The sequence below is a fragment of the Pteronotus mesoamericanus genome, unplaced genomic scaffold (genome assembly GCF_021234165.1).
Source record: "Pteronotus mesoamericanus isolate MK-2021 breed Mesoamerican mustached bat unplaced genomic scaffold, CSHL_Meso_final scaffold_54, whole genome shotgun sequence".
NCBI classification, from domain to species: domain Eukaryota; kingdom Metazoa; phylum Chordata; class Mammalia; order Chiroptera; family Mormoopidae; genus Pteronotus; species Pteronotus mesoamericanus.
In genome coordinates, this window is record NW_026555321.1 from 74,361,603 (window position 1) to 74,383,219 (window position 21,617).

The following is a 21,617-nucleotide window of genomic DNA, read 5'->3' on the forward strand; positions in this document are numbered from 1 at the left end:
GACTCAGCTTTGCGGCCCAGCAAACTCTTCGTTTAACGTTTTATTTTGAATTAATCACAGAATGTCGGAAAGCTGCCCAAACAGCAGCAAAGCTCCGCATCCTCTTCCTCCACGTAGCTGAAGGACCCGCCGCAGAGGGCGGAGTCCCTAGTTACGCGAGAACAGACGCTGCGCAGCCGGCGGGTCGGCGAGTTCCCGAAAGTGACGCACAACGTCCGTGCGTGAGGACGGCTGCGTCGGGGTGCAGGAGAAGATGGCGGTCTCCACAGGTCGGTTCCCGGGCCGGGCTGTATGATTTCCCACTTCGACCGGGCTCTGCCCCTCCGTCTGCTGCTGGCAGCTGGGCGCTGACCATGTGGGTGAAGCCAGAGTGCGCCTTCTCGGACGCCGGGCTCCTTGCGGAGCGAAGCCCGGGACCGGGGAGGGTCCGGGCGAGACCGGCGCCAAGGTCCCAGGGCGGCCGTCGGTGGCGACGGGTCGTGCTCGCGCGTCCGCGCGCTCCTGAGCATGGGGCGGGGTGACGCTGGCGCGGGTGCACACGCAGGGTCCTGCTGGTGCCTGTCGGAATGTTAGGTGGAAGGCGGTGCGGGAGGGAGGTGAGAAGGCCGAAGGTGGGCGGGTATCAACCTCCGACGGGCCTGAGGTGTCCGGTTACGGAGCATCCTGGGTCCAGTGGAGGTCTAGTTCCCCTGGACTCTCCTTGAAGTGACATGGGTAGAGGAGGAGAGGACTAACGAGAAGAGGACTGTTGCTTTTTGTAATAACGGAAAGATGGCCATTAATACCTGATTTAATACCTATTATCTTCTTTTCATTAAGTGAAAAACTGCAGTGCAAACAAAATAAAAGCTCAGAAGAAAATGAAAGCTAACTGAAAGTGGTTTCTTAGATAATCTGCTCAATTCCTGTATACAATGTTTAGATTCCTAGGAGCACAGACTTTGAAATTAAGTTTTAAAGATGAGGTTTTAGAAATTTGACCATTTAAAAAATGTTAAAAATGTTAAGTTTTACTACTTAAAAATGTTAATACGTATGACCTTTTGAAACCAGATTATAGAAGTGTGATTTAATATTTCATGCTATCATGGCATAATAAAATGAATTTTCAAATTATGTGCAAAGATGGAAGGCTCCAGTGTATTGTGATTGGTACTTTTAAAGTAATACTTCAGGATGCAGTCTACGTACATTCTAATGAAAAATTGTCTTAGAGCTCACCTATATTATTTACAGATGTCATAGATGATAAGATTTTCAACGGTGTTAGCACTGGGGAAATATTTCAGTATACTCTGGGTCAGAGCTAACTAATAAAGCAAGGATTATTTAAAAAGTGACATTTTAGTGTTACAACTTCAATTACTGTACTTAATGTTTGAAATCGAGTGTGCTTATAATGGAGCTATATCTTTTTAAGAATTGTACTTAGTACCCGTAGGTTCTTGAAAATTTAGTAATAAAATGGTGCATTTGAATTTGATTGATAGTTTTCATTTTATGGATTGCATTATTTAAGCATGATTTTTTGTCTGTCATTATACATATGAGAAAGTGTGCAAATATTTTGAAAATACCAAATATTAGATGTTATTAATGATAGATACTTTTTGTTAACCATATTTAGTCATTTTTGGAAGTCCAATGTAAATTCTAAAGAAGTCGCTGATAAATTATTAGCTTATTTTACAAAGGAAGCCTGCATTTTCTAGTTTATATTTAGTCTTATGGTTGCAGTTTCATTCGGTTTTTAGATTTATGAAATCTGAAGTTTTGAATAACTAAAAAGAAGGTATTTTTGGCAGTTAATTGAGCTTTCTTAAACAACTGAAATTTGTTTTGAAACTGTTGCTAACAATTTGCCCTGGTTAATTTAATATTACATTTGTCCATTTTCCGTGCTTTATATCATTGACAGTGTTACTGAATTGGTAGAGAGATGAGTGTAGAAAAAACTTTGGACTGTGTTTTGAAACTGTTTTTAAATTTTTTTTATTAGCTATATTTTGTATTGTTTGCTTCTTGGTAGCAAGGGAGGTATACAGTACCTGTATATTTGTGAAATAAATGTGACATAGCTTGAAATTTAAAATTAGGTGAGATAGATAGATGTAATATATTTTTTTATTTAAGTCAAAATACTTGATAAAAATACAGTAGTTGTTAAAACCCTGATAAATATTTTGTGATTGATTGAAGCACTGTATTTTAATGTGCGCTCTCTAAATCATATATTTTACTTTAAATAGAAGAAACATCTTGGGAAAAAATTCTAGTTAGATTGAGACTGTGAAGCTGAAACATACTTTGGTCTTATTTTGCAGATGAGAAAACTGAGGCTTAAATAAAATGTTTTACATAGTTGGTTACTAATTCAGTATTAGAATGCAGGTTTTGTTTTACCCTCAGTCTAGTTCTCTTTCTGTTTTGAGGAACTATGAATTGGAATATTCCTCAAATCATGAGTCTTACTGTCTTTTAAACTAGGGAGTGGCTTTCATGATTCCCATCTTAGCAGGTTCCGCAGGACATAGCTTAAGAAATACTACTCTAGGGAATAGAAATTAGTACATATAGTACCTGCGATTCAAAAATTTCATTATATCCCAGCACTAATAAAAAATTAGTGTTAGATAAAAAGTACGTGTAATATCTTCTTAAAGAAAAATTTTATCGTACACCGGTTTTAGACTTACAGAAAAGTGATGCATTCCCTTATACCTCATGCTCAATTTCCTGTTACATTAGTGCGGTCCATTTGTCACAATTAATGAACCAGTAGTGATGTGTTACTAACTGAAGTCTGCAGTATATTCATATTTTCTAAATTTTTACCTAATGTCTATTTTCTGTCCCAGGATCCCATCCAGGATACATGGAAGCATGAAATGTTTTAAAATTTCTTATTAAGTTATACTGGTGTTACAAGAGCTCTGAATGCAGATGATTTAAAATGTCTTAAGTAATCAGAGGCTCAGAAAATATGGAATATTTTTTTCTTTACTGGTATGTCTGTGTAATCATGTCGGTGGAAAACAAAACCAAAATAAAATCTAATTAACCTCTTTAGAAGTAGGCACCATTGTGTGTGCTGGAACCAGAACTGTGTTTTAATTCCCCTGTTGCTCCTGATAAACTGTGCCATGCTAAGCATGCCACTCAATCTCTTAAGCCTTGCTTTCCCCAGCCCTTTTATGCAAAGGTTGAACAACATGATTTTGTTTTCCCACCTTCAAGATGAAGACACTTGGATATGGGTAGAACTTGGGAGTCGTAATGGAAGAGATTTGCACGTGTAAATCAATAACATAGAACCTGGGAACTAAATAATAGAAAAGCTGAATTGTAGCAGGCCAGAATACTTCTCTCTTGAGACTTTGGTAATAGGCCTAGTGGATTTTTCTAGGTTAGTTAGGAGCCTGGATGCTCTTAATAAATGCTTGCTGTTGATAATATGGTTAAATAACACAAGCTTACTATACAGGCAGTCCTCCCTTGGCACAATAGTATGGGGTGGTAAAAATAACCATTGAAATTGAAACTTCAAATCAGTCTTAGTAAGTGGGAAAAATCACGATCATTCTATGACACTTGGAAATGTTTGCTAAACAGTTAAAAACTCTTCTTGTTATAGTGTATAGGACATAATAAAGTAGTAAACTGACATTTGTTTAATTTAGTATACTGTAATTTAAACAGACATTCAGAATTAGTGTGTTATTTCTTTATAAACTTTTCAAGTTCAGTTTGAACAATGCTTGCCTTTTTCTTCTGATTATATAGCTGTGATCAGCACAATCATATCTTCTATGCTTTGGTGAAATCTCATACTCCTGTTAGGATCAACTTCCAATGTTTTATCCATTGTGCTTTCACTGTTAGGAAATCTCTCTGAGAGTTTATTCTGAAGTTTTTCCACTTTCTCTGGAATGTTGTCATCCTTTCTTCACAGTTACTTTCCTCATTTACATAAATAAACTCACCTTCACAAAGTTCCTCTGGCTGCTCCTCTAGACTCTAACATTAACATGGTCAGGTATTTGTTCTATAACTGTTTACGTTTGATTTATATTTCACTTCCAGCATTACCAGTTTTTGTTTCCTGTACTTTCATCTTTGTGGGCTAATTTTCTTTTTTGATTATTTTTATAGAATGTCACATTGAGTTTACTTATCACTGGTAGACAAGGAGGCAGCACTACTCCATGCTTTGCTGTGTAAGTGAAGTGAGTGACAAATGTTCAGTGACTCATCATCAGACTTTCAAAATGTGATTGATCACTGGTAGTATGCTCAACCTCTACATAGTAATTTCTGGACTGAAGAAATAGCAAAATTTGTACTTTATGCAATTACTCATAGTTAATATACAGTGGTAACTGAGGTCTGAACTGTGTTGTTTGGAGACTGATGTTATTTAACTAAACCATGCTAACTAAAATCATGCACATGAAAACCATGGAAAGCAACCATATGTGGAAACATCCACATAGCAATTATTTGGGGTGGTGTTTGACACAAAACTTTGAAGAAGCAGATATGAAGCATGTAGATTGGAAAAATAGAATAAAATTTATGTTCAAAAGTTTGTTTTAAAAGGAGTTGACTTTTTAAAACAGCAAATGTATAAGTAAATATTTGAGATTTATATAAGATGGGACTTCAGGACTGGGTTTGGGAATGATTTATTCTTGTTTACAAAGTCTTAGAGGATTTGTGGAAGAGCAGATGCTGTTTACAGTTTAAGTTGGAACTCAGAGAAGTTTCAAAGCACAGAAGGAGAGAAACCCATATGACCTTATATTAGGCCTTTACATATATTGAAATAGTTCTAATGGAAGGTACATTATGGATCATCTAGGCTATAGACCATGTTTATTTTATATATGGGCAGTGGAAGTATAGATATCAATTGACTTTCACAAGATTTTGCTAGATATTGAGTCCAGAGATAGTTTAATCTCAAAATTTATTTTTATCGCATTTTTTTCCATTACTATTTATCCCCCTTATAACCCTCTTTCCCCCACAGTCACCACACTGTTATCCATGTCCATGAGTAGTTTTTCTTTTTTGCTTGATCCCCTCGCTCGAAACACCCTCCTCCAAAGCTGTCATCCAGCTCTCTATCTACAAGCCTGACTCTGTTTTTCTTGTTAGTTCAGTTTGTTAGATTCCACATATGAGTGAAATCATATGGTATTTGTCTTTCTCTGACCAGCGTATTTCACTTATCATCCTGTTCTCCAGGTCCATCCATGCTGTTGCAAAGGGTAAACTTTTCTTCCTTTTTATGGCCGAGTAGTAGTCGTTGTGTAAATGTCCCACAGTTGTTTTATCCACTTAATCTTACTGATGGACATTTGGGCTGCTTATCTTGGCCATTGTAAATAATGCAGCAATAAATATAGGGGTGCTTGTGTTCTTTTGAATTAGTGTTTTGATTTCTTTAGATTTATTCCCAGAAGTGGGATTGCTGGGTCAAAAGGCAGATATGTTTTTAATTTTTTGAGATATCTCCATACTGCTTTCCACTGTGTCTGTACCAATCTGCATTCCCACTGATAGTGCAGAGGTGTTCCCCTTTCTTCATATCCTCACCAGCACTTGTTTGTTGATTTATTGGTGATAGCCATTCTTACTGGTGTGAAGTGCTCGGTCTGTTTTGATTTGCTTTTCTCTGATGTTTAGTGATGTTGAGCATCTTCTCATATGTTTGTTGGCCATCTATATGTCCTCTTTGGAGAAGTGTCTATTCTGGTCTTTTGCCCATTTTTAAATTGGATTTTTTTTTGGTGTTTTGTAAGTTCTTTATAAATTTGGATATCAACCCCTTATCAGATGTATCAGTGTATAAGTTCTCCCATTCTGTGGCTTGTCTTTTTATGTTTTGATGGTTTTCTTTGCTGTGGAAAATCTTTTTAGTTTGATGTGGTACCATTTGTTTATTTTTTTCTTTTGTTTCCATTGCCTGAGGATATATGTGGTCCAGCAGAAGTAACACCTGTTTGAGTGTGGTGGGTAGGATAATGATATGGATGTAATAATTTATAGTTTTATTTTGACCATTTTACCTAAAGTGTCATATCGTGTGCTTGGGTGTGATATTGTTATGTTACAGAATTACATGCTTATGATTTTGTAATAAAAGGTTTTGTAATAAAAAAGGGTCATTATTTGTGCTGGACCCTGTATATGAGATACATATTACTATGAGCAAAATCTTAAAGATTTTACTGCCTATCCACTAGGATTTTTATGGTTTCAGGTCTAACATTTAAGTCTTTATCCATTTTTGAATTTTTTTTGTGGTGTAAGAAAGTGGTCTAGTTTCATCTTTCTGCATGTATCTGTCCATTTTTCCCAATACAATTTATTAAATAAGCTGTCTTTAGCCCATTGTATGTCCTTGCTTCCTCTGTTGAATATTAATTGACTGTAAAGGTGTGGTTTCATTTCTGGGATCTCTACCCTGTTCCATTGAACTCTGTGTCTTTTCATGCCAGTACCATGCTGTTTTGATTACTATGGCCTTATGATATAGTTTGATACTAGGGAACGTGAGTCCTTCAACTTTGTTCTCCGTTCTTCGGATCACTGTTGCTATTTGGGACCTTTTGCAGTTCCATATAAATTTTTGAAATATTTGAAATTTCTAGTGTGAAATAAGTCTTTGGACTCTTGATAGGCATTGCGTTAAATCTATAGATTGCTTTGGGTAGCATGGGCAGTTAACAATGTTAATTCTTCCTGTCCTTGAACACAGTATGTGCTTCTACTTATCTGTATCATCCGTATTTTCTTTATTCAGTTTATTCTAATTTTCCGAGTACAGGTCTTTTACATCTTTGGTTAGATTTATTCCTAGGTAGTCTAATTCATTTTAAAGCAATTGTGAATGGGATTGTTTTCTTAATTTCCCTAATAGTTCATTATTGGCATATAAAAATGCAACTTTCTTGGATGTTAATTTTGTAACCTGCTACTTTGCCAATTTCGTTGATCTGTTCTAGTAGTTTCTTGGTGGAATCTTTAGGGTCCTGTATGTACAGTATCATGTCATCTGCAAATAAAGACAGTTTTTGAATTTGGATGCCTTTTATTTCTTCTTGTCTGATTGCTATGGCTAGGACTTCGAGTACTGTGTTGAATAAGGGTCGTGGAAGATGATATCCCTGTCTTGTTCCTGATCTTAAGGGGAATGCTTGGAGTTTGTGCCCACTGAGTATGATCTTGGCGGCTGGTTTGTCATATATGACTGTTACTATATTTAGGTATGTTCCCTCTATTCCCATTTTGCTGAGAGTTTTAATCACAAGTGGGTGCTGGATTTTATCCAGTGCTTTTTCTACATCTATTGATATGATCATGTAGCTTTTATCCTTCATTTTGTTTATGTGGCGTATCATATTTATTGATTTGCAAATGTACCAATTTTGCATTTATGAAATCCAACTTGATCATGGTGTATGGTCTATTTGATGTATTGTTGTATTCAGTTTGCTAATATTTTGTTGAGGATTTCAGCATCTATATTCATTAGGGATAATGGCCTATAATTTTCTTTTCTTTTTTTTTTTTTTTTTGGTATTGTCTCTATCTGGTTTTGGAATTAGGATACTACTGGCCTCGTAAAATGAGCTTGGGAGTCTTCACTTCTCTTGAATTTTTGTAAATAGTTTGAGAAGGAGAGATGTTAGTTCTTTTGGAATGTTTGGAAAAATTCACATGTAAAGCCATCCAGTACAGGGCTTTTATTTCTTGGGAGTTTTTTAAATACTCCTTCCATTATACTAGGTATAATATGTCTATTCAGATTCTCTGGTTCTTCCTGATTTTATTTGGAAAATTGTATGTTTCTGGGAATTTATTCATTTTATCCAGATAGTCCATTTGTTGGCATATAGTTCATAATATTTTCTTAACAATCCTTTGTATTTTTTTGGTGGTGTTATTTCTCCTCTTGCATTTCTGATTTTTTTTTATTCGGATACTTTCACTTTTGTTTTTGATGAAGTTAAACATTTTTCAATCTTGTTTATCTTTTCAAAGAACAGCTCTTGGATTCTTTGATCTTTTGTATCATTTTTAAAAGACTATTTTTACTCTGATTTATTATTTCTTTCTTCTACTCCCTTTGGACTTTTTCAAGTTCCTTTAACTGTAAAATTAGACTGTTTGTACTTTTTCTTGTTTCTTGAGATAGGCCAGTAATGCTATAAATTTTCTTCTCAGGATTGCTCCCCCTGTGTGTCACATATTTTGGGTTTTTGTGTTCTCATTTTCATTTGTTTCAAGGTGTCATTTAATTCCTCCTTGATTTCAGTTGTTGATCTTTAGCTTCCATGTCTTTGCTTGTTTTTCAGTGTTCTTATGATTGATTTCTAGTTTTAAAGCATTGTGGTCTGAGAAGATGCTTGATATGATTTCAGTATTATTTATTGAAACTTGTTTTGTGTCCTAACATGGTCTATTCTAGAAAACATTCTATGTGCACTTGAGAAGTATGTATATTCTGCTGCTGTGGGGTGAAATGCTCAGGAGACATCAATTAAATCCATTTTTCTAGGGTGTCATTTACGGCTGCTGTCTCTTTGTTGATTTTGTATCTGGAGGTTTTATCTATTGAAATAAGTGGGGTGTAAAAATCCTTGACTATGACTGTATTTCTGTTGATCTCTCCTGTTATGTCCATCAAAATTTGCCTTACATATTAGGTACTCTTGTGTTGGATGCATAAATATTTACTAGGGCCCTGGTTGGTGTGAATCAGTGAATTGAGTACTGGCCTGCAGACTGAAAGGTCGCTGGTTCGATTTCCAGTCAGGACACTTGCCTGGGTTGTGGGCCAGGTCCCCGGTTGGGGGCGTGTGAGAGGCAACCAGCAACTGATTGATGTATCTCTCTCATGTTAATGTTTCCCTCTCTTTCTCCCTTCCCCTCTCTCTGAAAGTAAATAAATAAAATCTTTTAAAAAAAGTTTACTAGGATTTTATTCTCTTGTTAGATTGTTCCTAATATTATGTAGTGTCCTTTTTTGTCTCTTACTATAACCATGGTTTTAAAGTCTATTTTGTTGGCTATAAGTACTGCTACCCTAGCTTTATTTTCTTTTCCATTTTCATGAAATGTCTTTTTCTATCCCTTAACTTTTAGTCTATGTATATCTTTTGATCTGAGGTGGGTCTTTTGAAGACAATGTATGTATGGGTCTTGCTTTCTTATCCTTTCAGCTGTCCTGTCTTTTGGTTAGAACATTTAAGCTGTTTAGATTTAAGGTGATAATTGACAGATATGTACTTAATATCATTTTAGTTTTTAACTATTTTTCTTTTTTTCCACTTTATTTTCTTTTTAAATCTTGCCCTTTCATGTTTGTTGCAGTACTGATTTAGTGTTAACAAATTCCTTTAGCTTTTTCTTGTCTGGGAAGCTCCTTATTTCTCCTTGAATTTTAACTTGATAGCCTTGCTGGGTAAAGTATTCTTGGTTGTAGGTCCTTATTTTTCATAACCTGGAATATTTCATGCCATTTCCTTTTAGCCTGAAATGTTCCTGTTGGGAAATCAGGTAACAGTCTAATTGCAGCTCCCTTGTAGGTAACTACCAGCTTTTCTCTCGTGGCTTTTAGGATTCTCTCCTTCTTGTCTTTAAGCTTTGCCATTTTAACTATGATGTGCCTTGGTGCAGGCCTCTTTGGGTCCAACTAGTTTGGGACTCTGAGCTTAGGGACTTGCGTGTCTTTTTCCTTCACCACATTAGGGAAGCTTTCAATAATTATTTCTTCAAATAGGTTCTCGATCCCTTGCTCACTGTCTTCTGGTATTCCCATGATGTGGATGTTGTTATGTTGCATGTTGTCCGAAATGGTTCTTAAGCTTTCTTCAGTTTTTAAAAATTACTCTTCTTTTTGCTACTCTGCCTGGGTGTTTTTTCTACCCTGTCTTCCAAATCACTGATTCGATCCTCTGCTTCATCTAACCTACTGTTTATTCCTTCCAGTGTATTAATTATTTCAGATATTGCATTATTTATATCTGAGTGGTCTTTTTTTTTATGGTTTCTGTCTCTTTTTTTTTGGAATGGTTCCTATGATCTGGGTCCTGTGAAAAAGGCCAGTGTTTTCTATGAGGTCTTTGATTACACCTTTGAGCAATGGGTCATAAGAAATTAGTAGCCTCTGGGAGATGGAGCTATAAAGGAATATAGAATTTGGTTTCAGGGAGTTCTTTTTTATTTTTGAAAATACTTTTATTGCTATATAGTTCACATAGTATACAGTTCACCTATTTAAAATGTACAGTTCATTAGTTTTTAGCCATGTTGTAGCATATATTAATACCTCAGTATCTAATACCTTTTATTTATTCATCTGTTAATTTGGGTTGTTTTCACGTTTTGGCTGTTATGAATAATGCTGTCATAAGCATTTGTGTACAAGTTTCTGTACATGGATATATATTTCCATGGATATATAAAAATGGATATATATTTCCATTTTTCCTGGGTATATACCCAAGAGTGGAATTGCTGGATCATACGCTAACTATTTGTTTAATTGTTTGTGGAACTGCCAGACTATTTTCGTAAGGAAACTATTTTATATTCTAGCCAGCAATGAGCAAGAGCCCTGTGATTTCTCCACATCCTCATAAACACTGCATGACTTTTTGATTCTAGCTATTCTAATGATGTGACATAGTATTTCATTGTTGTTTTGATTTGCATTTCCCTGAAGACTAATGATTTTGAACATCTTTTCATGGGCTTATCTACCTTCTTTTTATCTTACTAGAAGAAAATGTCTGTTCAGATCCTTTGCTCATTTTTTAATTGGTCTTTTTTTTTTATTGTTGAGCTGTAAGAGTTCTTCATATATTCTAGATGCAAGTTTCTTATCAGATATATTGTTTGTAAAGTATTTTCTCCCTTTCTGTAGGTTTTTTGTTTTCTTGGTGTCTTTTGAAATGCAAAAGTTTTAAATTTTGACAAAAGCCCATGTTCAATTTATTTATTTTTTCTGCTTTATTAGAATGCAAAGTCTTGATTTTGGTATGTAGTTGGATTTTTGTTTAAAAACATCATGTTGACATTATGTAAGTTCTAATTGATGATCTCGTTATGATTATTTTACATGATTACCATGAGTCAGCAGGGTAGGAGCCTAAGGTCCACCCAGGTGTGATGTTTAACTTTACATTAAAAAAGAAAAAAAGTTCTGTACCCAGATATCAGGCATACCCCAGGCAGATGATTCTTTTTAAGTATTATAATGCCATAGATTTTTCAGTCTATTTACTGAAAAATGTTATTGAAAAGTACAAACAGTATATAGCTTGGTGTATGTACTGTTTGTTTTTCATGCTAGTGTCCCCTGCTATCCAAATGATCAGCTTTGGTTTACTCAACAATATTGATGTAAGTTATTTCCTAACAGGAGATAACTACTTAAGTTATTGAAAAGTCTTAAATTTTCTGAAATGTTTACCCTACAAGCAGTGATTTGGAGGGATATTGACTTATTTTGTTTAATATGGTTTTCTGACTTTGGAGCTAACTGTAGTTTCCTAGACTCAGAGAGGAGCAGTTATACTCATTTAAGTGAATTCTCTCAGAAGGCCTCACATCTTGTAGAGTGTATGCTCCTCCTAATTTTACTTAGAAATTCATACTAGAGAGGAACCAGAGTATATTGTCGCTTACCTAATTTTCCTCCACTCCCTAGTTTGTTCAAAGGGAATTGTCCCTTCCTAGTTCTGAAATAATCATTGTTAGCTGCTGTCAGGTAACTTCTGTATTCTCGCTTATCAGTAAGATATGTGTAGTGTATCTGAGCAGATTCTTCTGTGACAACTTATTGTATTGTATTTGAATGTATCTGCTTACATTGTAATCTTCACTGCAGTTGAAGAACTTGAGGAAAGGATTTCTTTGGGTTTGGAATCAACAAAACCTGTTACAGGACTGGTCCATAAATGTTGAAATATTGAAAGTAGCATCTGCCATAAATTCCTTAAGTGTTTATTGAATGCCTCTTATGCCATCATCGTTTTCTTTTCTTTTTTAAAATTTAATTTATTTTGATGTTGACGACACTATTACAGATGTCCCCATTCCACCCCCCGTTGCCCACCTCCATTCAGTCCTCACTCCCCCTTCGCTTTGGTTATCACCACATTGTTGTCTGTGTGTATGGGCTATGCATGTATGTTCTTTGGCTAATCCCTTCACCTTTTTTCATCCAGTTACCCCCTCATGTTTTTTATAATACTCCTTCTATGTGATTTAATAATGAGAAAATAAATAGTTTAATTAAAATCCAGCTTTCCCCCTTTGTATTGGGTTGGCCAAAAAGTTCATTTGGTTTGTGTGTGTATGTGTAAGATGGCTCTAGTAGTGCTTAGTTGTCTTTAACTTCATTCAAAATAATTTTGTTAGATTGTATTGTGACAGCTGTCATGTCAGCATGCATTTAAAAAAAAACATGAAAATTAGTGAATTTTTGTGTAGCCATTTTAATATTGAAGATGGAAGAAAATAAGCAACATTTTTGGCATATTATACTTTATTATTTCAATAAAGGTTAAAACAACTGAAATGCAAAACAAAAGATTTGTGCAATGTATGGAGAAGGTGCTGTGACTGATAAAACATGTCAAAAGTGGTTTGCGAAGTTATGTTAATTACTTCGATATTGGGGTCCATGTAAGTTAAGCGGAAAAAAGCCATCCTGAGTGTATTTCCGCATGCAGTTCTTAAGTGCAAAGAATATGTTCTTTTTTAATAACAAATTGCGACAGGCAGTGAAAAGTGGATACATGATAATAATAAGGAACAGAAGAGATGGTGGGACAAGAGAAATGAACCACCTCCAACCACACCAAAGGCTGGTCTTCATCCAAAGAAGGTGATGTTGTGTATATGGTCGGATTGGAAGGAATACTCTATTATGAGCCCCTTCTGGAAAATCAAACGATTCATTCCAACAAGTACTGCTCTCAGTAAGACCAATTAAAAGCAGCTCTTGACGAAAAGCATCCGGAATTATTCAACAGAACACGCATAATCTTCCAGCAGAATAATGCAAGGCCACATTATCTTTTTTTTTTTAAGACTTTTATTTATTTATTTTTAGACAGAGGGGAAGGGAGGGAGAAAGAGAGGGTGAGAAACATCAACATGTGGTTGCTTCTCACGTACCCCAACACTAGGGACCTGGCCTGAAACCCAGGCTTGTGCCCTGACTGGAAATCAAACCAGTGACCCTTTGGTTTGCAGGCCATTGAATCACAGCAGGCAGGGCCACATGTTTCTTTGATGACCAGGCAAAAACTGTTACAACTTGGCTGGGAAGTTCTGATTCATCTGCTGTACTCATCAAACATGGCATCTTTGGATTTCCACTTAAATTTCAGTCTTTATAAAATTCTCTTAATAGAAAAAATTTCAGTTCCCTGAAAGACTGAAAAAGGCACATGGAGTAATTCTTTGCTCAAAGAGATAGAAAGTTTTGAGAAAATGAAATTATGAAGTTGCTTGGAAAAAGGGAGAAAGTAGTGGGTACAAAAAGGGTGAATACATTGTTCAATAAAGTTATTGGTGGAAATGAAAAATGTGTCTTATATTTACTTAAAAACCATACAAACTTTTTGGCCAATCCAATGTGATTTTTTACTCATAAATTTTGATTTTTGTTTATTTCTTGAAGTGAAACAGTACTAAAATATTTTATGTTCAAATATAATTAATACAGCTGAGTTAGTATACAGCACATAGACTTCTGACTGAATTACTCATATTCAGGAGTTTTGGGGAATAGTTGGGGTCAGAGTGGTTTGGTTGTAACCTGAAAGAGTAATAGCATGATTCATATTCTATACAGAATGCATCCCCATTTCACAGAATTGAGGTACTTTACAAATCCTCTAATCCAGAGCTTTTTTCACTTATATTTGAGGGTGTAGTACAGGTGCTTCAGGTGTACAACGTTTGATTTTAATGTTTTTTCAGATAGTTTTATTTACTATGTATCATCAGTTCTGACATTTCAGTATCTGAAAAGGGTATATGTTACATAGTTGGTAGTATTCTTTAGTTTCTTAAAATAATGGTCTATCATATAGTTGATGCCATCTTAGATTTGATTAAAACAATACTGGGAAATTTATTAAACATTCAGCGGGGTAAATATATACCAGATTTTAAGATACTGGGTTCTACAAACTTGTTCTTATTTAATAATTAAATATTAATTGTAAATTTAAAATTACATGTATTTTGGTGAAATAATTTTTAATCTCATGCAATTTTTAGAGAAAAAAGTTAAAATTGCTTTACCTGATAAACATTTAAGCAGAAGGATATCATCTGGTTTTTTCTGTGAAGAATAATTAAAATTTAAAATATTAAATCAATATTTGTGTAATTTTACATCTGAGGTAATCAGTTAAAAAATTTTTTTAAATGTAAATCATATGCCTCAATATCAAAGATATCAGTAATTGTGTATTCTTGATATTTTTGACATCCTTCCTGCTGATGTTATTTATAGTAGGGTTGTAACTGCTGTTTTTGAAACAGCCATGGGGGGTTATGGGCTGATTTAGGATTATGGGACAAGATTTTTTCTGAGTGAAGAACTGTAATAGGGATTAATGATTCAGTCAGATTTGTTTGTTTACTGAATGAGTGTTCCTATGACAGGAATTCAGCTGGAAGGAATTCCATTGGATAGTACCTAGAAGGGAGCAAGTGTATTCAGTCCAGAATAGAGGACAGTAAAGTAATCACAGAGAATTTTACTTCATTTACTTTTTGAGGACTCATGTTATTTTCTAAAGTATTACGCTGCTAGTAACTTGTAAGGTCAAAAAGCCTAGTGAATTTAAAACCGGTTGTAATTTGTCTTTGGATCCATACTGATGTACTTTTGAAAGCATTTGATAATTATGATCAATGCATATACGTTGTGTTTTTTCCACTTACACACATTTAATACAATTCATGTCCTTTAAAATGAATTTATATAGTGTTTTAATTTTTTATTTTTAAAAATTTTATTTATCGGGGAAGGGGAGAGAAACATCAATGTGCCATAGATATATAGATTGGCTGACTCTCACACCCCCCCCAGTAGGTGATATATATAGCTGATTAACGGTAATTTTATGTGTTATGTTTTTATTCAGCTGGCAGTGCTTCATATTTACACCAGCATCACCGTAAACACTTGAGTAATGCATTACACTATGATGGCTGTGACCTCACTAGATGTTTGGAATTTTTCAGCTTTATTATAAATGGGACCACCATCATATATACAGTCTATCGTTGGCTGAAGTGTCCTTGTGTGCTGTATGGCTGTAAAGTCGTTTTGATTTACTTTTTCTTTTCAATTGTGGTAAAATATACATAACAAAATTGACCATTTTAAATGCATTTAACTGTGAAGTGTATCCACATTGTTGTGTAGATAATCTTCACAACTTTTTCACCCTACAAAACTGAAACTACACTTATTAAACAGCATGTTCTTAAAACTCTAGCATTGATTTATACTTGCAGCTCTAATTCTTTTGTTTTAATTGCAGGAGTGTTCTGTTATTGATTATACCATCCTATGCTTAGGTTGTTTCTAAAATTTTACTCTTAGAAATAATGCTTAGCATTCTTGTTCCTGCTTCCCTGTGAACGTTCACATGAATTTTCTAGCCTGGATCTTTTTAATTATTACCAGTTTCGTCACCAGAGTAATTGTACCTACCAGTTTATTCTGTTCTCAACAGTGAATGAGCTTTCATTCTCTACATCCTTGTTATCAAGTATTGCCATATTTATGAGGGGGAACCAAAAAACCCCCAAATTTATTTACAAAAATTGTGTATTCTTACATGTTTAAACCTGCCACCCTCAGAGTACTCTCCAGTTGATGCAGTACACCCATTGAGACATTTTTTTCCCCACTGCTCACAACAGTTTTTGAACTCAGTTGATTTTGATGCCTTCTAGTGCTTCTGTTTTTTGTTTCATCTCTCCTATTATCAGCAAAACGTTTCTCTTTGAGGACATTTTTCATCTGGAGAAGCAGAAAGAAAGTCACTCTGGGCTGGATTGGAGGAAAGGGAGGGTGGGGCATGGGGGGTCATACCATTTTTGGTCAAAAACTGCTGAATACTCAGCGCAGTGCAGTGTGGATGAGTTTGTTTGTAAATCACCCATCATGAAATGGGCAAATGGTCAAAAGTGGCTTCAAAAAAAATTTGCCGATGTCAGACACAGCTTCTCACAACACCACCAGCTGGTACACTGGTACACATGAGTTCCTAAAACACCTAATGGCGGAAGCCTGTACTGCAAAGGGCCTGCCCTCCAGAAGATAATTCCAGATTTTTTGGGGGTCCCCCCCTTGTATTTGTCAGTCTGGTAGATAGTCATTGTAGTTTTAATTCATGTTTCTCTGATTGTTCATTCCTGTTTCCTTTAGTGTGAGTGTCCTTACACATAATTTTCTTTTCCTTGTTGATCCATTCTGGATGCTAACATTTTGCCTGTTATATGTTACTCTTACCATTTTGCAGTCTGTGGCTCTTTTGTTGAACTGGGTTTTATTTTAGTTTTGGTTTGTGCTCTTTAGAATTTTATTTAAGAAATCTTTTTTTATATCCCAAGGCATAAGGATATTTTATATTTTCTTAAAGTTTATGTTTTGTTCTCCCTATTTAGGCATTTAATCTGCCTAGAATTGATTTTTATGTACACTGTGAGATAGGGATTAATTTTATTTTTCAATTGGGTAAAATGTTGTATTGCCATTAACTCAATAGTTCATTCCTTTCCTATTTTTTCTGTCTTTTGAATTAATCTTTGATTTAGAGAACAGTTGTATAAACAGTACAAAGAATTCACATATATCTTTACCCAGATCCATCAATGTTAATGTGTAATATTTTTCATATATTTACATATGTGCTTTCTCTCTTCCCCTCTGTCCACACAGGTGTATTTTTTTCTGATCCATTCAAACATAAGAGACATAATGTCTTTTCCTTCCTAAATATTTCACTGTATTTACTGAAAACCAGGACATTCTCTTACAACAGTATAGTTATCAAAACCAGGAAATTAACAGTGATGCAGATTTTTATCTACAGGCCCTATTCAAATTCTGCCAATTTTCCGGCCAATTTCCTTTATTTTAAAAATTTATTTTATTTTTATGTATTTGAAAATTTTCATTATTTATTTTTTTAGAAAGAAGGGAAAGGAGGAAGAGAGGGAGAGAAACATTGATGTGTAAGAGAAACATCGATTGGCTGCCTCTTGCATGTCCCAACTGGGGACCTGGTCCGCAACCCAGGCATGTGCCCCAACAGGGAATCACACTGTTTACCTTTCAACTTGCAGGACAGCACTCAGCCCACTGAGCCACACCAGCCAGGCCTGACCAATTTCCCTTAAATCAAAACCCTAGTAATTTTTATTTCTGATTCATGATCCAAGGTTGCATTTGGTTGTCATGTCTATAGTCTTCTTTAATATGGATTCTTGCTGACTTTTAAAAGCCTTTAATATAAATTCTGTTTTCATATATGCATCTATCTGTTTTGGGGCATTTTCATTAGTCTGTCAGTTCCTGCACTAATTTCATGTTATCTTAATTTCTTTCGTTTACGATGATAATATCTAGGGAAATATCCCCTATATTTTCTTTTACTTTAAAAATCTCCAAACTTTTGCCTCTTAGGACTTCAATCAGAACATCAGTCAAGTTCCAGGACTTGCTATTGGAATTTTTTAAATTGAAAGACTCTATAGATTAATTTGAAAACATCTTTGCAGTGAATTTGTCATGTAGATAGATGATTTTCTTTATTTAGGTTTTGTTGTTCTCCATGGACATACTACTTATTTTTATCCACTGTTTATCTGTGTGGTTTCTGTTCTCTATGGTACCCCTGGAAAATTTCTTCTTTAAGGAGACCTTGTCCCTTTTTTCGCAGATAAGTCTCCTTTCTAGGTGCTCTCATAATACTTTTCTCTCTGTATTGTGTTATCTCTTTAATTGTCCTCTCTTAGATTGTAAACTTATTGAAGGTAAACAAAGGTTCTAGTCCTCCTGGTAGTAAATACATAGCATAATAATTGCATATATAGTTGCAGTAAAGTGAGTCAAGGGATGAATTAAATAAAAGTGAATAGATGATAAAATACAGGTCTCATGATACTCTGCTGCATAATAATGTGTTCCTCTTCATGGTGGTGGTTTCATAATTTTTTTAAGGAAAATAATCAGGAATTTAGGAAAATAAGAATATTCAAAGAAAACCATAATATTTCAGTATTAAAATTCTGAAAAATTAGAAAATATTACTCAGAGAGCTTTTATCATTGCTTATATTAAAATCATTTTAAGTACTACAAAACCAGAAGGTAAGTTCCTATTTCTGAGACTTAAATTTTAAAGCTTTCCCTATGGTGCTTTAATCCTGCTCTCTGAACAATGAAACTTGTTAGGCAAACTGGCTGGGCTGTGTTTATTGTGGGGGCACTACAGGTGCTAGCGCTTCTGAAAGCCACCAGGGATGGTGAAGTCTGGGGTAGGGGGCTTTTCAAGCAGAAATCCACACTTCTCAAAAACCCCACTAGTAAATGAACAGGGAATAATATCCCACATGTACCTTTCAGCCTTACAAGTGAAACTTCCAAAAGAAACCATCTACAACTCCAGTTTCCTCAGTCTCAAAAAATGTGACCCATCACCACCTTAAAACCCACAGCAACATCTAAAAATGACAACACCAGGGGCCTCAACAAATAAAGACTGCCACCACCTTAAAGTATACCCAAATTAACAAGTGTTTCACAAAACACATCCCAGATGTCAACGTCCATGTGACCACAACCCACAATAGTTGGGGACCTGTGTTTCTTCATCAGTAATAGTCACAGCAACTATAAATTTTAAAAGGATCAAAATTTGATATTGGCAGCTTTGTGGTGCTATTGCCTTAATTTCGTGGAATTTTACCTTTTTTACATTGGACGCAAAATGTATCATTCAAGAAGAGGCATTTTGTATAGAGCTGTTGAATGTGATCCCATCATTTAAGGAAATCCAAGGACCAGTAAAAAGAAGATTGATGCACTTTATCAATTAGTTTAGGACAGTACTCTTTTTGAAAGTATAAACAGTCCATGCATACAGGGTATAAAATATATAAATATTTTAAGATTCCTCATGCTTACTAATGTAAAAAGGATTTGTTTTGGGCTTTTAATTAACCTTTGGAGCATACAGTTTATTCACTTTTAGAAAATACATAGACACGTGCTGTCCTACTTTATTTGGGAGACATTAAAAGGCATGATGCCATCTGGGCATACAAATAAGGTGCTTGTCACAGCATTCAAGATGTTGATTGTGTTTGTTCACACGGAGAACCTAAGTGCTATGCACAGGTGGATATAACCTAATTACTAATGCTGCACAGCAAAAATTTTATATGAGTAAACCAGGTCTTGCACATAATTTTAGTTTGTCTCTTCAGAGAGCATCAGTGTTCTATGTGTTAAAGCTTAATACTTGGTTTAGAAACAAAATGCAGACCACCTGCTGCTCTACCCCCACATCAAGTAGAAATGATAATACCTGGGCTTAGCCTTGTTAGCCAATGGAGAACCTGTATTTTTATTAATGACCTTTGAGCTTTAAGTAGCTGGTATATTTTCCCTCTGTAATATCAGTTAATTGCAATTTTTAATATTTTTATTTTTAAAAATATCTATTCAATATGCTATTATAGTTGTCCCAATTTTCCCCTTTTACCCCCCTGGTACCTGCTTTCACCCCAGCAATTCCCCCACCTTAGTTCATGTCCATGGGTCATGCATATAAGTTCTTTGGCTATCCCTTTTCCTATACTGTTCATTACATTTCCATGTCTTATTTTGTACCTACCAATTGGTCTTAATCCCTGCACCTTTTCCCCCATTCTCTCCCTCCCTCCTCCCAGATGATAACCCTTCAAATGACCTCCATATCTGTGGTTCCCTTCCTGTTCTCTGCTGTTTGCTTAGTTTCTTTTTTTAGATTCAGTTATTGATAGTTGTGAATTTATTGCCATTTTAATGTTCAGGTTTTTTAGCATATTTTACTGATTACGTTGTTACAGTTGCCTTTTTTTTTTCTCCCCTTTATACCACTGCACTTTGTACCCCCCTTCCTTCACACATTCCCTACACCCCCCACCCCTTAGTTCATGACTGTGGCTTGTACATGTAAGTTCTTTGGCTTCTCCATTTCCTATACTATTCTTAACCTCCCCCTGTTTTTATACCTAACTAATTATGCTTGTCATTTGTGTGCCTTTTCCTCCATTTTTCCCCACCCCTTTCCCTCTGATAACCTTTCATGTGATCTCAACTTCTGTGATTCTCTTCCTATTCTAGTTGTTTTCTTAGTTTTTTTTGTTGTTCAGTAGTTGATAGTTGTGAGTTTGTTGTCATTTTACTGTTTATAATTTTGATCTTACTATTTTTCTTAGATAAGTCCCTCACTTTTTTCTGAATTCTTGTCTCTTCTGTTTTGGTTGAATGTTTATTTCTTCCTTTTATTCCAAATTATTGATTTGAGTCCTGGTTTCCTTCTTTTCACTGTTGGTTTCCTGTGTATTTTTCTGTATTTCATTTTGTATAGCCTTCACTTCTTCCTTTGTTTTGGGGCCATATTCAATCATTTCTGAGAGCTACCTGATTACCAGTGTTTTGAACTGTGTATCTGATAGGTTTGCTGACGACTCATCGCTTTTTTTTTTTTTCCTAGAGTTTTGATCTGTTCTTTCATTTGGGCCATTTTACTTTGTCTTGGCACACCTGTTGCACTGTAAGGGGCAGAGCCTTAGGTAGTCGCCAGGGTGGGACAACCCACGTCGCTGCATTATGGTGTATGTGGGGGAGTGGTAAGAGAGGGAGCAGTGATGCTTGGTTGGCACTTGCCCCACTTTCAGTCACTTCCCCTGCTACCCACAAGTGAATTGGGCTCTTCTGATGCTGATTCCTGCATGGGTGGACTTGTGTACATTCTAGGATCCTGTGGGCCTAACAGACTCTCCTGTGAGATTGGCAGTTTCTCCTGCCGCAACCCCTGCAGATTTTTACAGCCAGAAGTTTTGAGGCTCTATTTACTTGTGCTGGAACCCTGGATTGCGTGGTCTGTCTCACTCCCCAGCTGTTTCTTCTGGTTTATTCACAAGTGAATGTGGGACTGCCCAGTTGGCCAGCTGCCACCTTCCCTGCCTGGTCCTCCAGCCGCTGCCTTGCTGTGTGTGCTCTCTGCCCTGGCAGACATCATCCCTCCTACCAGCCTGGATGAATGTTTCTTCTTTAACTCCTTAGTTGCTGGATTTCCACTCAGTTCGATTTCCTGGCAGTTTTGGTTGGTTTTTTGTTGTGTTTTGTTTTTAAATCATTATCCTTCTTTTGGTTATATGAGGAAGCGAAGCGTATGTACCTATACCCCCATCTTGGCTGGAAGCCTAATGTTCATAGTTTTTATCTTTTTCTTATATAATTCCTTGTAACATTTCCTATAATAATGGCATGGTGATGATGAACTAGTT

General features: G+C 35.6%; 1 protein-coding gene across 3 annotated transcripts in view; it reads left to right on the plus strand.

The window, feature by feature from the left end:
* Positions 1-206: 206 nt before the first annotated feature.
* Positions 207-21,617, plus strand: part of UBE2V2 (ubiquitin conjugating enzyme E2 V2) — a 44,723-nt gene continuing 23,312 nt past the window's right edge. Inside the window, exon 1 of one of the 3 annotated variants that reach the window (XM_054595585.1) lies at positions 207-269. In XM_054595585.1, coding sequence (XP_054451560.1) covers positions 254-269 — 16 coding nt within the window. In that variant the 5' untranslated portion in view covers positions 207-253. Of the gene's footprint in view, positions 356-21,617 lie in introns of all 3 variants that reach the window. The other 2 variants (XM_054595586.1, XM_054595587.1) reach the window with 2 other exon arrangements.